General features: G+C 44.0%; 1 protein-coding gene across 1 annotated transcript in view; it reads right to left on the bottom strand.

The window, feature by feature from the left end:
* The window catches only part of MEOX1 (mesenchyme homeobox 1), a 138,475-nt gene that overhangs the window by 6,837 nt on the left and 110,156 nt on the right, over positions 1–21,482 (bottom strand). Inside the window, exon 2 of the mRNA XM_027870311.1 lies at positions 21,033–21,476. Within this exon, the coding sequence (XP_027726112.1) occupies positions 21,033–21,476 (444 nt within the window). The remainder of the gene's footprint in view (positions 1–21,032; positions 21,477–21,482) is intronic.

The following is a 21,482-nucleotide window of genomic DNA, read 5'->3' as shown; positions in this document are numbered from 1 at the left end:
TGTTTTGCATGACTACACATGTATAACCTATATCAAATTGCTTGCCTTCTCAATGAGGGGGATGGAGAGGAAGGAAGGGAGAGAAATTGGAACTCAAAGTTTTAAAAACAAATGTTAAAAATGGTTTTTATGTGTAACTGGGGGAAAATAAAATACTAAATAAATTTAAAAAGAAAAAGAAAAGAAAATGTTCAGAGTAGACATGGAGTATTGTGTGCAAAGTAAATCAAGGAAGCGAGTGTCATTGGATTGGAGCATGTGAAAGGGAGTAAGGTTTAAGAAGACTGGAAAGGTAGGAAGGGGCCAGGTTATAAAAGGCTTTGAATACCAAGAAGAGGAATTTATATTTGATCCTGAAGGGGACAGAGAACCATTGGGTAAATAGTGCGTGATACGGTAAGACTTGCTTGTAAGATCAGTTTGATGTCTGAGGGGAGAATGGATTGGAATGGGGGAAGACTGGAGGCAGACAGACCCAGCAGCAGGTTATTGCAATGGTCCAGGTGTGAGTGATGAGGGCCTGCACCAGGGTGGTGGGAGCATCAGAAGAGAGAAGGGGGCATATACAAGAGATGTTATAAAGGTAGAAATGACAAGATTTGACCACTTATTGGATATGGGGGATGAGAGAGAGAAAGAGGGATCAAGGATGACTCTTAGGTTGTGAGTCCAGGTGACTGGGAGGATGCTGGTTCCCTTAACAGCAAGAGGGAAGTTTGGAAGAAGGAAGGATTTGGGGGGAAAGATAATGAGTTCAGTCATTCATTCATGTAATAATTTACATGTGTATATAGTACTTTTAGGGTTACAAAGTTATTTCCTTACAGCATCCCTGGGCCTCAGATTCCTTTGGCCTGAAGTGCAGAGTGGCTAAGTGACCCACCTAGGTTCATCCACCTGAACCAAGACCCAAACCCAGGTTTTCTGATTCCTATGCCAGCATTTTTCTGGACAGAGCTCCTGATCTCAAGGAACTTACAATCTAGTTGGGCCTAGGACACAAGAAAAACTAATTGATAACAGAAGGCAGGATATGCTGAGTGAGTGGTACAGACAGTGACCGTTCTAATTAGGAATTCAGGGAAAGGAAGTATTGTACTGGATAGGTCCAGGAAGGCTTCAAGGAGGAGGAAGGCTTTTTTTTTTAAGAGAATGTTTTAGGATTTTATTATTTTTATATGTGTGTGTGTGTGTGTGTGTGTATTTTGGTGAGGCACTCAGGGATAAGTGACTTGCCCAGCATCATACAACTAGTACATGTCAAGTGTCTGAGGCCGGATTTGAACTCAGGTCCTCCTGACTCCAAGGCTGGAGCTCTATTCATTGTGCCACCTAGCTGCCCCTGAGGAGGAAGGCTTTGAATTGGGTCTTGAAGGATGAGCAAGGTTTAGATTATTGATTTGTAGATTTTAAACTGGAAGAGGCCATAAAGGTCATCTAATACAATATTCCCATTTTATAGACGGAAAAGAAGGAAAATGACTTGTCTAAGGTCACATAGGACTTGAGTAGCAAAATTGGGATTCAAAGGTCCTCTGACTCCAAGCCTAGACTTCTAAACATATACTAGGCAATTCCTAGTTCTTATCTGCAAAAACTTATGCCAGAGGCCATGTATCATGGCATAAGTATAGGGTATATAAGGTAGTATATAGGGTAGTATAAGGTAGTGGAAAAGTATACTGGCCTGGCAGTAGGGAGACAGGCTTTAACACTTCCTAGCTGTGCAACCCTGGATGAGTCACTAGACCTTTCTGTTTTCTGATCTATAACATCTGGATAGAGACCCTTCGACGAACTATTTCACAAAGATGCTGAGAAAAAAGTGCTTCATAATAATAAATGACATTTATATATTGACTTATGATTTATTAAGCACTTTAAATACATTATCCCATTTTATAAAAAGGAATACTTTGCAACACTCTGAGCCCTATTTACATGTTAGCTATATTTATTATTATTATTCTTCACATACCACAACTCTGTGAGGATTGCCCTTTTACCAGTTAGAAAACCGAGGTCAAGCAAGGTTATAACTCACCCAGTGTCACACAGCTATGATTTGACTGTGAGTTTTTCTAACTCCAAATTCAGCACTCTATTCCCTATAGTGTGCTGTACAAGGCTTAAAGGGCCATAGACATGTAAACATTTTTATTGTTGTTAGATCTTACCTGTGATCTCACTGGTGTTGGGAAACTCCCAGCCAGGAACTCCCTCTGTTTATACAAATTTGCCACCTGTTAATTTCTAGTCTTAGAGAACTGCCTGGGGGCAATGAGGAATTAAGTAACTTGCCCAGAGGACCAATATGTGTCTAAGGGACTTTGACCCAGTCCATCTTTCCAACCATTACCTCACATTATCATCATTTTCATTTTTATTACTTTTTTTTTTAGGCAATTGGGGTTAAGTGACTTGCCCAGGGTCACACAGCTAGTAAGTGTCAAGTGTGTTGTCTGAGGCTGAATTTGAACTCAGGTCCTCCTGACTTAAGGGCCGGTGCTCTATCCACTGTGCCACCTAGCTGCCTCTCATTTTTATTACTATTACTAGTCTAGTGGAGTGAGTTACTCAGGACACCCTGGATCTACTAACTTATTGACTTCCTCCCTTCCCAGCCCAGCCAATTAAATCATAGAAAGTAAGTGGCAAGTAACAAGGACAAGGTTTTAAAATCTTAAAGGAAGTCTTAAGGAATCTGTCACTCAAGTTCAATAGAATTAGAAGGAAGCTTTGTTACCCTCCCTACCCCCTTCTAAGAAGTGTGAAAAAAGTTTTCAGCCAAGCTTCAGGAGCCAGTCATTAACACCAATTCCTGGTAGCTTTGAGGAGTGTGACCTCCAGTAGCAGAGAAAAGAGCCAGCTGTGGAAGTTAAGACCCAGCTCTTGAGGGGGAATCATTCCTTCCTTAGGAGAGAGACGCTATATTGAGAGAGAGCAAGTAGAGAGTTGAGGAATATGACATTGGGAAGCAGAAAACAGAGTTGGCTATGAATCTAAGGGAGAAATAGTCTGGAATTTTTGGAAACTGAGATTCAAAGAAGAGAATGCCTTGGGAACTCAGCTGAATGACATGCCTAGAAGAAAGGCTATATTCAGTGGGAGGCATAGTAAGGAGAAAAGAAGTAATATCAGGGCCCTGTAGTGTCAGAGGTGTGGGTTGTCTTTCCTATATGTGTGTCTCTCAACCAGTATACTCTGTGTATGTGTTCACCCTTCTCACTGATGCTTAACATAGTTGTAGAAGAATTTGCCTCAGATTGATGGCAAGGGACTATATTGTAGCTATTGTTCTTTATGTCCTATTTCAGTCAATGCCTCTGCTTTGAGCTAATTTTGTCTAACTGCTGTCCACTAAAGGGAAGCACCACTGATGGGGGCTTGTGAACTACAGCCTACAGAACCACTGAGTAGTTTGAACCTGGGAGTAGTTGCCCCCTGGGAAGTGCCAAGCTGGGGAGGTAGCTTGGGGTGGGTAGGTAGCACAGTATTTTAAATTTATGATCTTATGACCACCACTCATAATTACTTCTACTATTACCATCATCACCATTGCTATGGCCATTACCACTCTTACTATGGGAAATATGCTTAGCAAACAATTGGGATTCTCCTTATCTCTGTGCTGGGCTTCCCCATTCCTATCAGACTTCATTCCTTATCCTCCAGAGCTGGGGAGCACACGAGGAGAAGGGAAAGAGAGTAGTTGGCTCCTTCCCTCTGCAGAAAAGCCAAGGAAAGGCTCATGCTAAAACAATTTGTGAGCAGACAGTGTTGGGTTTCCCCATCCTTCCTCTGCACAAACCACTGTGCTCCTGTTAATCCCTTCTCTCCCCCTCCCCCATCAAGTGATTTCTATGATGTGGCCTCAGGTTTTACATCATTAAGATGAATTGGCTGTGGCGCCTCTGAGGAGGTCTGGATTCTTCCCCTTGAGTCATCTAGACAAAGTGCAGAGAAAGCCAAACACCCCAAATCAACAAGGATTTGGACTTAGGAGCCCTGGGCCAGGTGGGAGGCACTGAGGGTGGAGGAGGGAGGGGGTTGCTGTCTGGTGTCCCTGCTTCTTTTCCAGGGAATTTTGCTATCCTGGGCTATATCAGCCCCTCGAAGCTCCTGGCACATAGTGAGAGGTTATTAAAAGTTTGCTCATTAATTTATTCAAGGGCTTGTTAGGGCTCAAGCCAGCCACTGTCTGTGGATGTTCATATTAATTTAAAAAAATTTTTGTAACTAAGTAAACACTTATTGTTATGTGCAGTACTGTATTAGAACTGAGGGGGACACAAGAGCAGGGATGTGAATGTTTAACAACTGGATCTCCACAATCACACAACACACTTTCAAATGTAATTTGCATTATTCATATTTTCTTCATCACTTTCTTAAGTCTAGAGACAATTAACAAAATGATCAAGGCCCAGTTTGTAGCCGTTTGCTGATCTCAGAGGTGTAAATACTCACGCTGAAAATGTTACAGTCTTTTGCAAATTAGTTTTACCTGTTCCCACACATCCTTGCATAGTAATACAAAATACGGTCCCTATCCCAAGAAATTTATAATACATTTGGAGATCACGATGAACATGTATAGAACAGCAGCGAATATTTAAATAGTCTATCATTTAGAACTCAATTCTCTGGTGCTGAATGTGTGTGGAATAGGAGAGTTTAGGGGTACGGTGGGGGGCAGGGTGGTTAAAAAGCTTAGGGAAGACTCTATAAAAGAGGGAGAATTTAGGCTAAAACTGACAGGTTGGGTGCGATTTGAGTGGATGGAGGAAGTGGGAGGGGGCATTTCAGGTATGGAGAACAACCGGCACCAAATACAGGCGTGACCGTGTGATGGTGGGGTTTTGTTAGGGGTGGGGAATGGGGATAGGGAAGGCAGTGAGGAGATGAGCCTGACTTCATAGTCTGCAGTACTGACTTCTGCATACAATAGATACTCAATCACAATGGTATTTGAGCAGGTATGTGGCTCAATGGATAGAGTGGCAGACCTGGAGTGAGGAAGACTCATCTTCCTGAATTCAAATCTGCCCTCAGACACTTACTAGCTGTGTGACCCTGAGCAAGTCACTTAACCCTGTTGGCCTCAGTTTCCTGATCTGTAAAACGAGCTGGAGAAGGAAATGGCAAACCACTCCAGCATCTTTGCCAAGAAAAACCCAAATGGGGTCAGACGGAGAATCAGATGCAACTGCAATGAATGAACAGAAACAATGATATTAGGAAACTACTAGAGAAAGTGAGTATGACTCTTGATACGGTGTTTTCCGAAGTTGTTAAAATCTAACCATAATAACAACTTTTGTCCATATAGCACTTTAAGGTTTACAATGCACTTTCCCTCTTTTAAAAAACTTTTATTTAACTCAATTTTATTTTATTTCCAGTTCAATACTTTCCCTCTTAATAGCTCCATGAAGTGGGCAGTGAAATATCATTGTCATTTTACAGATGATATATACATTAAATCCTAGGCCTGCTCATCATTGAACCCCTTTTACCCTGGGGATAGAGGTGGAGAGAGGAGTAGAGGTCACTCTTTTGGCAGGGAAAACTACTGGGCCACCTGCAGGAAAGGAGAGGGGTCAGACCTTTCAAGAAACAGAAACGTGGGGAAAGTGAGGAGGGAGGGGGAAGTGAGGTGAGGGTAAAGGGCTCAGGGTTACAGGGCCAGAAATGTTTGGGTCCCTGAGGATTCCTAGTCCTGCCTTTCTGTCAGGGATCATTAACCATGTAAGAAATTACTCCAGCCTGCCTACCCCTAAGTTGGCTTGGAAGAAGCAGCAGTTAGAAGGTTTGCTCATCAGCCCAAGTAATGAGTTCCTTTACATGCCATTACCAGGTCAAGGGGACAGGTCAAGCCTGGACCAGGCTCTAGAACACAGCTCAGACAAGGGATGGGGAAAGATGGGGTTGGGGTGGGGGGGTGGGGTGGGGGTAGGGGTGGGTGGGAGGAGGAGTGTCGGAAAGACACGTGGGGGGATCAGCTGTCATATCCTATGCTTGGTTATGGACTCTGTCTTCTGGCCAAGTCTTTCAGTTTTTCCTCCCAAACTCCTAGGTGCTAACCTCTACAATTCAACTACAGAGAGCTCTTTATGAAGGATAGACCCTAGGGAGAGGGTGACAGAGGAATAGACACAGGAAGAGAGAGAGGATTGTGAAAGGCAGCAGGAAAGACAAAGTAGTTGAAAAGGTCTTGGCTAACTTAAGGCTGGACTTGGGTCCTGAACCTGGGATAGGGTTACCTCTGTGGACTTGGCCCTCCTAACATCACATAAACTTGGAGGTCCTGAGCCTCCTGAAAAGCAATGGAAAACCCAGAAGATGTGGTTTTCTGCCTTAACCCTTCCATTTACCAGCTGTGTGCATTGGGGAAAAAAACCAATTTCTTTCAGCTTTAGTTTCCCCATCTTTTAAATAGGTATAATGATACCTGCCCTTCTGAGTCCTTTCCTATTTATAAAATGGATATAATGATACTTGTTCTCCCAGGGTTGTTTTTGGTAGAAACAAGATAACATATGTAACTATAAGAGAGGCACCTTGGTATAGTGGATAGACAGCTGGCCTTGGAGCCAGGCCTGAGTTCAAATTCTGCCTTCAATACATATTGGCCATGTAGTCCTGGGCAAATCACTTAATCTCTTGAGGTTCTCAACAATTTAACACTAAGTTTCACTAACACTAAGAGAAGGTGTTGACCTGCACCAGTAAAAGAACTTTGTTCATCTGGGAGTTTCCTATAACAATGAAATCATAGGTCTAATCTCTAATCCCCCGTGGAAAGAAATATAAAGCACACACAACACTCATGCAGGACGTCCCCAAAGTCTTGGTGCAGTATTAAGCTCTTAGAGCTTGGAATAAGATTTGAGGACACCTGAATACCCAAACACAAATATCCCAGCTTATGGTGAAAGCCACACTGACCATCTATCTTAGACCTGGTACATGGGAAAATAGGGACTGATCAATAAATCCATCTCCCTTCCTGGGTCAAGGAAAGAAGATGGTCCAAGGAGGGTCACAGGAACAGGAAGAGCTTGGCTCTCATCTAGCCTTTGCCTTTCTTACCAGGATACGACACAGGGCCGGCCATCCACAAACCAGGCCAAAGACAGCCTCTCTGGGCCCACTCTTCACTGTCCATCCTTGGGTTTTTCATTGTTTGACTTGGGAGCTGTGATGTCATGGTTGGAATGTTCCATGCCTCTCACTCAGCCAGATGTGGGAGCCCTACCCAGTGCCTTTTTCTAAGCTTTTTAACACAGTCTTAGATGCACAGAATTTCAGCTCAACCTATGCCTGCTCAGGCACCTTCTCTATAGCCTCCCTGACTTCTATTGTCTCTGTTTGAATACCTCGAGTAACAGGGAACTCACTGCCTTCCAAACACAGCTCATTCCACTTTTGGACCACTCAAATCATTAGGAGGTTTTTCCTAAGTCTAGCCCTCCTTGGTCTCACTCCCCAAGCTCCTTACTCAAAACATTGGGGCAGGGCTATGTTGGGTTGTTCTGGGATAGGCCGAGAAATCTCTCTTTGTCTAAGGCTTGGAGAACATGCAGATGTCTCTAGCCAAGATCTCTTCAGCAGATCATTTGTCCCCAGGCTGGGTAGGACTGGGGCTGGGGCTGGGGCTGGGAGTGGTCATGTTTGTAGCATCTCTTTGAGATCCTTCCCTTATACACTTTCAGGGAACAGACTACTCTGTGTAGCTGAATCAGGAATTCCTAGTCTACCCCTCCAATTTGGTCATAGATTATTGATTTAGAGATGGAAAGGCCTTCTTGTCAAACACCCCTATTTTACAAATAGGGAAACTAAAGCTCAGAGAGGTTAAATGACTTTCCCAAGGGCCCACAGGTAGTAAGCCAAGATTTGAACCCAGGTCTTCAGATGCCAAATTTGGCTCTCTGATGCCTTCCTAACTGGGCTCTTGGTTTTCTTTTTTTGTTGTTGTTTTTAATGTATGTTCTTTTCTTACATCATATGCAGGAAGGATGTACATGTAGGGCAGCAAGGTATGGTATAGAAGAAAGAGCACAGACCTGGAGTCAAAAGGCCTAGATTCAAACTTGAAATCTGACATTTACTATCTGCAGGACCTCGTGCTAATCCCTCCCCTTCTCTTCATCTTTAGATGTAAAATGATGGAGTTGGATTAGACAGCTCTGAAGGTCCCCTCCAGTTTTAAATCTTAGGATCCTGGAGGGCCAGGCAGGCCCCGGAGGGCCCCCCTACCATTACCATCATCTGTAGGTTTTCCCCTCCCCTTCCACCAGATCCTATCAAGCTGTCTGACCCCAGAGAGGAGAGGTACCATGACTTCCTGTCCTCTCTTTCCTTCCCCACTGTAAATACAGATGGAGGGTAAAGAGAGCAGGGAAGGCACTGGTCCAGGAAGAGATATTTATTGTTATCTTGTTTAGTCAGTGAGGGGGATCCCAGGCATCACACAGACATTCCACATGACCTTGAGCTGCATGGAAAATCCTCTTATAGATGCTTGGTTTTTAAAAATGTACTTTCTCATAGCCGGATTTGGAGTCAGAATGGCCAAGTTCAAAGTCCCATCTCTGTTACGTACAGGTGGTGGCAAATTCTTGTTATTATTCAGTTGTGTCTAACTCTCCATGACCCCATTTGGGTTTTCTTGGGAAAGGTACTGGAGTGGTTTGCTATTTCCTTCTCTGGCTCATTTTACAGATGAGGAAACTGAGGTAAACAGAGTTAGGTGACTTACCCAGGGTCACGTAGCTAGTAAATATCTGAGGCTGCATTTGAACTCAGGTATTCCTGACTCTGGACCTAGTGGTCTAACCATTGCACCACCTAGCTACCCATACTAAAACTTTTGGGACATCTTCTATGAGTACTCATTCTCTTCCCAAACTGAAAGCTTCTTGTGGTCAGGAACAATTTCATTTTTGTCTTTTCATTCCCAGGGTACACAGTACTTGACTTATAGTAGGTGCTTGCTGATAGATTGTAATGAAATTCTAGCTCACTTCTCCTGTTTCAGCTCCTCAGGACAGAGCAATAAATACATCTTCAAAAGTTCCGACAGCTCAACAGTGGCTGTTCCTGTTTGTGGGCAGGAGCTAAATGCCCCATTCTCCATGCCAAGCCACAGAAGCCTTCTTTTGGAGGCTTTATCCTAAATCAACAATTACATGGGTCAGAGGGACTCATGTTTTTTGTTTAGAGGAAGATACTGATAGAGAGGTTCTCTGATGAAATCCTTGAGTGCTCCCACATAGCTGCCAATGGGATGTATGCGTGTGTGTGTGTGTGTTATTATGGTTTCTATGATGTGCTTTTATAACTGCAAGGCATATTATTTCACAAACATCTGTCGCATCTGTCAGTCTTGCCTAAAGTCAGCATTTTATCCTGGTTGAAGGAAGGCTCAAACCCTAGGAGGTCAGACTCCTTGGAAAAACCCACTTCTATACCACTGGTCACCCCAAACCTATGAAGTTCAATCTCAGCAGTGGATCAACCTGGAAATAATATCTCACACTAATAGGAAATCATGTCTCCCATCTCTCAATAAAGAGGTGGTGGACTACAGGCGCAGAATGAGGCATCAGTGCCAGATATGGCCAATGTGTTGATTTGTTTAATTGTACTTCTGTGCTGCCAGGGAGAGCTCTAGGTGGGAACAGGAAGGGAGAGTCATTGAGAAGTGGGTGGTATAAAAAAGGGGCACAGATCTAAAACTGAAAGGGACCTCAAGTCATCTTGTCCAACCCCTTTATTTTACAAATGAGGAAACTGAGGCCCAGAGAAGTTAAATGACTTCCCCATGGTAACAAATACTAAGGGTAAAAGGTAGGTCCTCTGAATATAGAGTTAATTTTTTTTCACTTTTTTCACAATAAGATTTTTTTGAAAGAAAGAAGAAAGAAAGGAAGAGAGGTAAGAAGGAAGGAAGGGAGAAAGAAAGAAAAAAGAGGGAAGAAAGGAAGGAAGGAAAGGAAGGAAAAGAAAGAATGAATGAATGAAAGAAAGAAAGGACATCTCATCTTGAGGGCAGGCGAGAGGAAAGAAAACATTGCTGCTCTATTGCAAAGAAGAGAAACTTTTAAGATATAGAATCATGGAAGCTCAGATCAAGACCTAGAAGGGCCCTCAGAGGTCATCTAGTTCAACCTCCTCATTTTACAGATGAGGAAACTGAGGCCCAAAGAGATTAACTTCTCCAAGGTTACACAAGACCATGGAGTTATAGATTTAGAGATGGAAGAGACTTTAGAAACTGATACAATTCCCCTCATTTTACAGATGAGGAAACTGAGGCCCAGAGAGGTTAAGTGAATTGCCCAAGGTCACACAGGTAATAATAATAATTGCTAACATTTACATAGGTCTTACTATGTGCCAGGCACTATGCTAAGTGCTTTACATTTATTATCTCATTTGATCCTCACAATAATCCTGAGATGGTGCTATTATTATCCCTATTCTACAGATGAGGAAACCGAGGTGAAGTGACTTACCAAGGGTCACACAGATAGGAGTTGTCTGAGGTAAAATTTGAACTCAGGTCTTCTTCTTTCCAGGCACAGCATTCAATGCACTGAGCCACCTAGCTGCCCAGGTCATAGATACAGAAATGGAAGGTACCTCAGAGGACATCTGACACAATTCCTCTCATTATTCAGATGAGAAAACTGAGGCCCAGAGAGGTTGTGATTTGCCCAAGGTCACATGGGTTGTAAATTGCAGAGTCAGAATTTGAACCCAGGTCTTTTGACTCCTCTGTACTGGACCATGCTGCTTACCATGAATGGGGGTACCAGTATTAGCAGAATATTTTTCTTTTTAAAAGAGAGAGAGAATTCATGTGGAAGAGGAAAGTCAGGGATTGGTGTCTACTCCAACTTCCAGGGAATGACAGGGAAGGAGACGAGATAAGGAGGGGACAGCAGAGGGAAGGGGGACTGTGTTGTCAGTCAGTCATGGGGGTGGGAGCTAGGTGTGATGCGACAGCAGGGCTAAATGCAGAGAGAGTGGGGCTGAGTCGGGATAGGTTGAGAGCTGTGGTGGTCAGCAGGATTGGGGAAATGACTGTGATGTGAGGGGGCATCTCGTAGTAGGGGGTAAGGTCAGACGGGAACACTGGGAGGGGGAAGGGGGGGGATGGGCTGAAGCCCCCTCTGGCTTTATTTTTATAAATTCCAGATGCTGTTCTTAGCTGTCACTGAAGGAAATGGCATGCTTGAATGCTGGGGTCTACTCACACCATTTCTCTGGGTTTTTGGTTTGGGGGAAAAGAGGGATATAAAAAAAATAGGAACCTTAAAAAAAAAAAACAGTAGAAGGAAGAGAGAGTCTTTCCTGGCCCATAGCTCAGGAGCCAGTTTGGGTGGAAAGGCCTCACTCTGATGGCTGGGGGCTGGCTGGGAAGGTGAGCCTGCTGACATCAGGAGGAATATCTTTTTGGAGCACTGCCAGTTAGAAGCAAATTTACTATAAGGCAGCATCCCTACGGATCTGCTCATGCCCCAAGGGTTAATCCAGGGGCTCCAGGCCACGTGTGGCTCTCTAGGTCCTCAAGTGCAGCCCTTTGACTGAATCCAGCCTTGAGGCCACATGCGGCCTGGAGGCCGCAGGATCCCGGCCCCTGGTTTAATCCTTCCCCTTCTTAGGGCTTCTTGGGGGGAGCAAACAGATGAGTTTGGGAGAGGCTTCTAAGAAATACATTCTAAATATATGTGACTTTGGGAGAGTCCCTCCTCCTCTCTGGGCCTCCCTTTCTTCACTTGTAAAATGAAGAGGTTGGACTCCTAGGACCCTTCTAGCTTTAAATCTGGAAGCCTATGGGCTTGAGTCGCCTAACCTTTATGGGCTTCAGTTGCCTTAAATGTAAAATGAAGGAGCTGGACAAAATGACCTTCAAGGCCCTTCCTAGCTCTAAATCTATGATCCTGTATTTGTCAGTGTGGAAAATTCCTAATGTGGAAACACTTTCTACCCGGGCAGATGGGCAACTGGTCTGAAACTGATGGTCTTAGAGATATGCCTGAGGCACTGGGAGATTCTCTGACTTTCCCATGACGACCCTGGTCTTCCTGTCTCCAAAGCCTACTCTCCCTCTATGATACCAGGCTGTCTTTCCAACAGATAAATAGGTCTTGAATATAACCATATAAATTATTATTTTACAAATGTCTGTAAAAGCTGTTGAGAAGAAACAAGTCCACACTCATTTAACGAATTCACAATAGCTTTTTGTCCTACTGTCCTTTTTCTTTTTTTTCAGGCAATCAGGGTTAAGTGACTTGCCCAGAGTCACACAGCTAGCAAGTCTAAGGTGGGATTTGAACTCAGTTCTTCCTGACTTTAAGCCTGGTGCTCTATCCACGGCACCACCTAGCTGCCCCTCAATGTACTTTTTCGATCAAGTCTAATGAATAGTTCACCTGTCGGGGGTGGAGGCAAGGCAGCCAAAAAATTTTTGGACATCAAAAAGCTGCCCTCCTATTTGAAAAGGCTGGGAAGAGCCCCTGACTTAGGTGCCATCTGTCCTGGAGGCAAAGGGAGGGACAGGGAGAACTCTGTATGTCAATTCGGTTCAACAAGCATTTATTAAGTGACCACTATGTCTAGGGCACTGGCCTCTTGTTAGTAGACCACGGCTACACTGACAAGGTGTTAAAACTCAGCTGCTTAATAGTAACAGTAAACAACAAACTTTCCCCCTTTACTTTCTTTGGGCTCCCTCATAGTGTAGGGGCTCAAATGCTGGACTATTAATAAGCCAGGACGACCTGGGTTCTAATCCTGCCACAGATCCTTTTAAGAGTGAGCCTGGAGACTTCCCTTCTTCAGCTCTTCCACTGTACAAGGAAGAGGGGTTGGTACAGACAGCCCCATAGCCCCTTCCAGCTCTAAATCTATTCTCCTGCCCACAGCCTTGGATCTTAATTTCGTCTTCCTCCCAGAGGGCTGTAAACCTAGAGAAGGGATTTCTAGTCTGCCTGCAGCTGTGTAGTTATTCAAACCAACTTCCGGCTGCCTCTTGTTTGGGGCGGGGGTGGGGGGGGTGGGGAGATGGGAGAAGGAGGGAAGACAGCAGAGTGGTGGAGAGTGCAGAATTAACTGCCTGAGAAAGGTCAAACGGCTCAGGTCTGACAGCTGGAAGGAAGGGCAGAAACTCCCAGGCAATTCCTACAAAGCCCAGTGTGGGATACTGAGTCACATCCTCCCCCATTTTCAATCAATACTGGCATCTGTGTCATGTTTCCCAGAAAGGATAAGTCAATAGCTAGAGAAAAACACTCAAGTTTACCAAAGGGATCTCTCAAAAATCACCAGTTCAAGCCCTCACCACCCTTATTTGTTATTATTATTGTTGTTCTACAGAGGAAAAAAAAACAATCCTAACCTAAGACCCAGAGAAGGGAGGTGACTTGCTTAAGGGTGCACAGCTAGTAAATGACAGCTAGCACAGAACCCTGGAACCCGAGTCTCCTCGTCCCCAATCTCATGTTGCTCCCAGTTTCATTTAGCATTCTGAGGGGGAGTAAAGCCAATGAGAAAATCGCTTTCCAGCTGGTGCTCTCTCTCGCCTATGAGTCTTTGGGGATGCATGTTTTCCAGTTTTCATTGTGCGTTTATGTCATTGCAAACACAATAGTACTGAAATGCTAACTCCTTTATTCTTGATCCCTGTACATATCAATGCATATTCTGGAGCTGAAAAGGATGGGGAAGGGGGGACCTTTCTATTCATTGGCTTCTGTTCTTAGGGAGTTGCTGAATTCCTGGGCTCACGGGATCTTCAATTTAGAGGTGGACCCTACGGGACATCTAGTGCCAACCTTTCATTTTCAAGATGAGGAAACTGAGGCCCAGAGTGATGAAGTAACTTGTCTAAAGCCAAGTACCAAAGCCAGAATTTGAATCCAGGTTCTCTGACTCCAAAGTCCAGAAACACTCTTTCCAATGTACCACATATCCCTATTCCTCTTTCTCCATGTGCCATTTTGTGTTATACTTTAGAAGTAAGTCTCATCTGGTTACAATAGTTGAGGTTTTTCAAGGCCCCTCTGCCCTGATATTCCCTTGCTGTGGTCAGAATGGTCCTCATCTCTTAAAAGATTTTTGTTGTTCAGTCATATCCAACTCTTTGTGACCCCCTCTGGGGTTTTCTTGGCAAAGATACTGGAATGGTTTGCCATTTCTTTCTCCAACTCATTTTACAGATGAGGAAACTGAGGCAAACAGGGTTAAGTGACTTGACCAGGGTCACATAGCTAATAAGTGTCTGAAGCTGAATTTGAACTCAGGCTGTACTGACTCCAGGGTCCGTGCTCTATCCACTATATCACGTAGCTGCCCCTTTTCAAAAGATAGTTATATTTAAAATTCCCCTCACACTATGGCTATTTCTCTGTAGAACTGAGACACTTGTGTCCAAGCATATGACTCCGGTGCTAAGAAATCATCCCATCCCAGGAGCCCTTCAAATGTTATTTTGGGATTAACCCTTTCATTAGGCTATAATTGGCACCTCCTTTCCACCTTCTCCTTCTGGAGGCCATTTCCTTGGCGAACCTTATTTATGAAGGTGCTGGCTTCCTAAGATACTAACAGCTAAGTACCCAACAATGGGTAATAGTTGCTAAGCAGGACATTGCCCCGCAGCGTAAGGGAAAAAACGTGCTGAAGTAGAAGGTGCTGCTTCATGAGGTAGTGAGTTCCCTGTTCCTGGAGGTCTTCCAGTTCTTTGGCTGATCGCTCGCTAGCAGCACTGCAGAGAGGGTTCTCTATCAGGTACAACTTGGACTGGGGGGTTTCTGAGATCCCTTTCAGCTCTGATATCCTGTGTAATCTGAAGCTGCAGCCCAGACGGTGGCTTAAAGTGGGGCTTTTTCTTTCTCACTGACCCTTGCCCTTCTTGGTGCTAGTTTTATGTCTGATGCATACTTTACTGCCACAAGCTCTGTGCCTCTCTCAGGCATGGAAAAGTCAAGTCATGGCTTGATTACGGTACCCAGAGCAAAAGGGTTCACAAGAAACCCTCACAGTGGGCTCTAAAAGGACATACATTTTTCTCTTAGAATATAAACTTCTTGAATGTTTCATTTGTCTTTTATTGTATTTTTCCTCAGCATCTGGCACAGTGCCTGGCACACAGTAGGTGCTTAATTGATAACAAATGCTTATTGATTGATGGGTCAGAACCACCAAAAATAAAAGCAGTGCCAAGGACAGAGAATATGTGATTGGTCAAGTAGCAGCCGTACATATGTGCTCTGAGGATGGAGGGTGAGGCTGGCTGGTGTCAAACTTGATTAAAGCAGGGAAGAAATGTAATCGAGGAAGGAGGGCAGAGCCAGGGCCCAGACAATTGGGGTTTTATGTATGATTACATTTATATTAAATGAAATAGACAAATGATTAAATGCTTCCTTCCCTTGAACTCTACTATGAAATTGGCAATTTCTCTCACAGCAATAAATTCAATTGACTTATGATTTTTTGCAGGGGTGGGGGCTCCTATTGTTCAGTTAGTTTAGGGAAGGGGTAAACAGAAACAACCAAACAATTGCCACCACTGAGGGGTGCTGACTATGAAAACAGTGAGATCCTTGGAAGAATTCCGTGTAAGATAACATCTCATTTCACAGGAGAATAGATTTAAGGCAGGGAAAAACTTTAAGAGGGCATTGAATCCAACTCCCTCATTTTACAGATGAGGAAACCGAGGCAGAGAGTTGTCAAGTGACTTGCCCAGGGTCATATATCTAGTATCCAAGGCAGAAAAGGAACCTAGGTCTTCCTAACTCCAAGTCCCATGCCCTATCCACTATGCCATGATTTATGATGATAACAGGAGGTTAAGCCAACAGAACTTAGTGGCAAGTTAGCAATATATCTGAGCAGTAGTATGGGCAGCCCTTTCTTTATTAGACTTCAGATATCAAAGCGGAGTGAAGCCAGTTTGGTTCTCAGAAGGAGAGTAGGTGGAGAAGGGGAGGGGAGGCAAGGGAAACATATGCCATTTACTAGACACCCCTTAAGGGTTTTGCTGGTAAAAGATGAATGAGGAGCCTTCTTTGGTGTCCCTTCTTTCTTACCTCCTCTCCCTCCACCAGACCCCTGAAAAGAGCCTGGAAGACTCCAGCTGATTTAACACCCTGAATTTCAGGACAGAGCAATGGTTATGAGCATCTTAAAGGCAGAGATTATGCCTTATTCATCTCCATAGCTTCCATAGCACCTAACACAATGACTCGTCTAACCCCATTGGTTAAACTGTTCCAGGATGCTAGGGATGAGAGATAACCACATGTTGAGTTATTTGGGGTCAGTGGTAGGGTGAAGGGGTGGAAGTGTTGTCTTTGGGATAAGCTCTGTTTGTTTGGAGCTGAAGTGCACCTGCTTAGTTTGGGGAAAATTTGTATATTGATCATAGATTTTGAGCTAAAGGGGACATTAGAGTTCATAGGGTCATACATTTGGAATAGAAAGGATCTTCGAGGTCATCCAGTTCAACCTTCTTTTTTGAGGAAACTGAGGATCATAAAAATTAAGCAGTGTGCCCAACGTCACAAAGCTGGTAATCATCAGATGTAAGATTTGAACCCAGAGCCAATACTCTTTTCACTATACTACACTGCTTCCCTGGTAATCATGGGGGGATTAACGTAGAGATATTTGGTTATCGATTTCAGTCACCTCCATTTATAGAAGAGGAAAGCTGAAATTTAGAGATGTTAAGGAATTTGCCAAAGACTATACAGGTAGTAAGTGGGAGAGGTTAGATTTGGACTTAGGTCCTCTGATTTTGATTCCAGTGTTCTTTCTGCTGTATTACATATATAGATGTTTCTCAATGGATAGAGTTGGACCTAAGTTTAAATACAGACTCAGTTGACTCTGTGCAAGTCACTTAACCCTTTGTCTGCCTCAGTTTCCTCAACTGTAAAAAGGGAATAATAACAGCACCTCCCTCCCAGGGTTGTTGCGAGGGTCAAATGAGATAATAATTGTAAAGTACTTTGTAAACCTTAAAGCTGGCTATTACAGCACCTGGCATATAGTAAGCATTATTATTATTATTATTATTATTATTATTATTATTATTATTAAACATAGGACAACATCACAATATCTCCCATTTTGGGTTGGATAGTAATTCTGGGGCAATATGGGAGTGAATGAAATACCAGGGCCACTGACAGCCCCACCTCATAAATATGTGCTGTTTTTCCCAAGGAGAACCAGACAACGGCACCAACCCACCCTGCTACAGAAAAAACAACTTGGAACATATGGTCTCCTGATGGCTGCTCGGCAACATCACCTCCGTGGATGGAAACCTTGTTATTGCAATGACTTTCTAAACAAAATTACTCCATGTGTTATTTGTATAATAATAAAACCGGAATAACACAGAGGAGCATTCAACCCAACTCCATGAAGTACCCTTGCCATTTGCAAGCACCAAGCAAGAGTGCTTGGCTGTCTTCGGCAATGAAAAATAATTGAAGCAAATTTGTCAAATCCTGACCAACCTTTGGGCTTTCCCCATCCCATCCCAGTCTGTTTTCACTCATTGTTTCACTGGAAGGCACATATAATGTCTCTTTTCAGAAAATCGAGAGAGTTGGAGGAAAAATAGTGAGAATGCAAAATGAGATCTTTCCAATTTAGTGTTAGAGCTGACTTAGAGTCATTGGATGAAGACAAGGGGAGTCAATACTTTAACTCACAGAGCTCTAGTGAAGGTGGGAAGCGGCAGGAGGGAGGCTATTCAGATTAGTTATCTCACTGAGGTTTTAAAGGGTCAACTCTGCTTAGCATACAGGGACACACTTGGAAAAATCTGTTGACATGTGCAAAAGCATTGCATTTAATTGAAATTCCAGAGATTGTTTAATAATAAGGATTTTGAAAGAACTTAAACATGCCATTTTTTTAAAATAAAGAAAGTGATCTCTTTGGAGCCTTTAATTTTTTGGTCACCACTTTATGAAGCAACATAGCATCGTGCCTAGAGGGCCAACTTTGGAGCCAGGAAGAGTTCAAGTATTGCCTCTGGCACATAATGGCTGTGTGGGCACCTCTGTGCCAGAAGCAACTTTCTAAAATTATAAATTATAGATAAACTGCTGATTTTATCAATGAAAGTAGTTTCCTAGGCAGCTAGGTGACTCAGTGGATAGAGCATGGGTCCTGGAGTCAGGAGGACCTGAGTTGAAATCTGGCCTCATACTTACTAACCGTGTGACCCTGGGCAAGTCACTTGACCCTCTTTGCCTCATTTTCCTCATCTGTAAAATGAGCTGGAGAAGGAAATGGCAAGCCACTCCAGTATTTCTGCCTTGAAAGCCCCAAATGGGGTCATGAAAAGTCAGACATGACTGAATGACTGACCAATAACAACAAAGTTTCCTAAGCTGATGAAATAGATTCCTTCTATTAATAACGATAGATTCCTTCTCTCCCTGCCCCGCCCCCACTTGAACTCATGTAGATACCCATGTGAAAATTTGCTTCAGTTCTGCCCTTCTCTGATGAGGCATGGGGGGGATGTACCAACCTAGGGAGGGACTAATGATAATGACAATAATAGAGAAGGATGAGGCAATAATATGAAAAATAACAAATAATATAAAAAAAGATAAAAACTTTCACTCAACAAAAACTCCATCATTCTATTCATCTACACAATAATTAGCCGAACACTAAACATCAAGAAAAATAGCAGGCTGGCGACTTGTCCCAGGACAATTTCTGAGCCTCATGGAATCGAAAGATAAGAATGAAATAAGAAGAAATGTCTAACATTTATGTAGCGCTTTAAAGTTTGTAGAGTTATTTACATAGATAGTCTCATTTGACTGAAGGTTTATTAAGTGCTTTGTATACATACTCTCATTTAGTTTGATTTTAATTATCACTTGCAAGTTGATGTTAGAGAATTAATTCTTTGGTGACCTATAAAATTTGCCAAGGTCATTTTTTGGTGGGGGGATGGTAAATGCAGGAATAAACAGATTCATTTGGGGTCTGCCAGGTGAGGTCAGACTGGTGGATTACTTTGGTTAGAGGAAAGAAGGAAAAGTGAGGTGGAGTGGGGGAAGAAGGTAGCAATGAAAGAAGATGGGAAAGGCTCAGTTTCCTATTGCAACTGTAGAATACATTGCTGGGTAAGGACCTTAGTTGTCCTAGAATATCAACATCACAATGGAAAATACTAGCATGACTAATGATTAATTTTGGGGACAGCTAAGTAGCTCAGTGAATAGAGAGCTGGGCCTGAAATCATCTTCCTGAGTTCAAATCTGGCCTCAGATACTTACTAGCTGTGTGACCCTGGGCAAGTCACTTAACCCTCTTGGCCTCAGTTTCCTCAACTGTAAAATGAGCTAGAGAAGGAAATGGCAAACCAACCCAGTATCTTTGCCAAGAAAACCCCAAGTGGGGTCACAAAGAATCGGACACAACAGAACAACAGCAAAAAGATTGATTTAAGGCATCATTAAAACCACTCTTTTTTTTTCAGGTAGTTCCAATCCTCCAATACCATATAAATGACTAGCTTTGTGATCAGTGTCAGCCCCATGGGTCATTCTGCCCAGTTGCCTTCAGCGTGAAGGATTTCTGATCTCAATCCAGGTGGAAGGTTCCCTAGAGCGTTGATGCATTTTCACAGTGAAATCAGTTTTCCTGACCTTGATTCCAAACCTGAGCAGTCCCCTAGGCCAGTCAGTTGTACTTTCATGGTAAATGAGTTTGCTCTTCGGACACCTTGGCATGAAATGGTGCCACTTTTCCCCATGTTCCTGCCAAGGTGAGAGATGAGGAAGACCTCTACCTCATCTACATTCCCTGTCCTGTGCCAGACCATTCTGAAGCATTGCCCAGTAGTATCCCAGGACCCATTCGTTCCTGCCCCCATGCTAGTTCCAGCCTCTTTTATCTCCTTAGAGGGTAGAGCTAGGAGCAATGTTTATGAATTGCAAAGAAACTGCTTTAGGCTTGATGTAAGGAAAAACTTCCTAACAAATTAGTCATACTAAAGTGACATGGGCTACTGCCTGAGGTATTGAGTTCATTCTCACTAGAGGCCTTCAAGCATGGGCTGGATGACCACTCATCTGGTGTGCGGAAGACAGGATTTTTTTTTTTTATCGTTATGGCCATGGAGGTCCCCTCTAACTCTGAGATTCTGGGATTCCTCCCCCTTTCACCAGGTTCATGGAATTCTGACCTTGATTAACCCTCCCTTAAATCACCAAGGGACATTGCATATTATGCTGATTTTGACTTCCTCTCCCCATCCCATCTGAGTCCCACCTTTCCCCTACCCCCTGTTGCCCCATTCATTCTCTTGCAGTCAGCTCTGCTCCACTGTCTTATTTGGGTTGACAGTCAAAAATTATGGATGGAAAGTTTTGACTGAAACCCCAAATCCAAATAATTACCAACGGTGGGACTGTCACCCCAAGGGGACATGGGTTTAGGCAAATAGTCACTGAGTTCCGAGTGTCCCTTGCTTCTCTAAGGGCTGACTATGTGTGGTGCCTGCCTTGTGATCTGGTGTCTATTCAGACTCAGGTGGGGGTCGAGCAGGCCAGGGTGACTCAAAGGCATTGTGTTACCACCTGGAGGATCAATTCGAGTCTCCTGTTTTTTTTTTTTTTCCTGAGCTTCACCTCTGCCTGGCTGACTGTCCCTTCCCTGGGATCGAGAGACTATTTGACGGGATTAAGACCCTAGAAATTGCCTTTCCTTCTCTTCTCAGCTTTCCTTGGCACAGTGTTCCCATAGGGTGTAGAATCCTAGAATAATAAGTCTTCAAACTAGAAAAGGTTTTAAGGGGCCATCCCATCCAGCCCTCTGCCTTGGAGGATAGTAATTATCCCGATTTTGCAGACTACTGTAACTAGGCCCAGAGAGGTTGAACAATTTGCCCAAGGTCACACAGCTTTTAAATGCCCATCCGCCCCTGTACTGGACCCTCTCATCTTCCCCATGCCACTTACCTGAGTTCTCCTTTTTCCTTTTCGCTGATTTTTTCTCAGTCTCATTGGCAGTGGTCCCGGGGACCCCATAGTCCTCCCCTAGGCTCCCTACAGCATCCATGAGGCCAGGGCTGCTTTCACCCACCTCCCCAGAACTCAAGGTTGGGCCTGGGGTGAGTCTTCTCCGGGCCTCAGAGCCAGGGAAGTGCCAGTCAGGGGGCTGTGGAAAGGCAGGGTGCTGGTCAGTAAGGAGCCTTTCTTCTCGGGGCAGGCTATGGGGTGCAGCGGCCAGGCACGAGGCAGAGAAGTCTGGGTACGTCGGGAAGTCTGGTTTCTGATGGAAGGAGAATGGAGCAGGAGGGTAATGGGGCAGTGCCATTGGCCCGCTGACCTCAGAATGGGGGCTCCGCAGGCAGCCCCACAGTGGGGCTGGAGAATGGGGGCCCCTCATACAGCTGTTGGCTGCTGAAT

This window comes from Vombatus ursinus, unplaced genomic scaffold, assembly GCF_900497805.2.
Source record: "Vombatus ursinus unplaced genomic scaffold, bare-nosed wombat genome assembly UNPS02014797.1, whole genome shotgun sequence".
In the NCBI taxonomy this organism is placed as follows: Eukaryota; Metazoa; Chordata; class Mammalia; order Diprotodontia; family Vombatidae; genus Vombatus; species Vombatus ursinus.
Note: the sequence above shows the minus strand (reverse complement) of the source record. Positions and strands in the feature narration are given on the sequence as shown.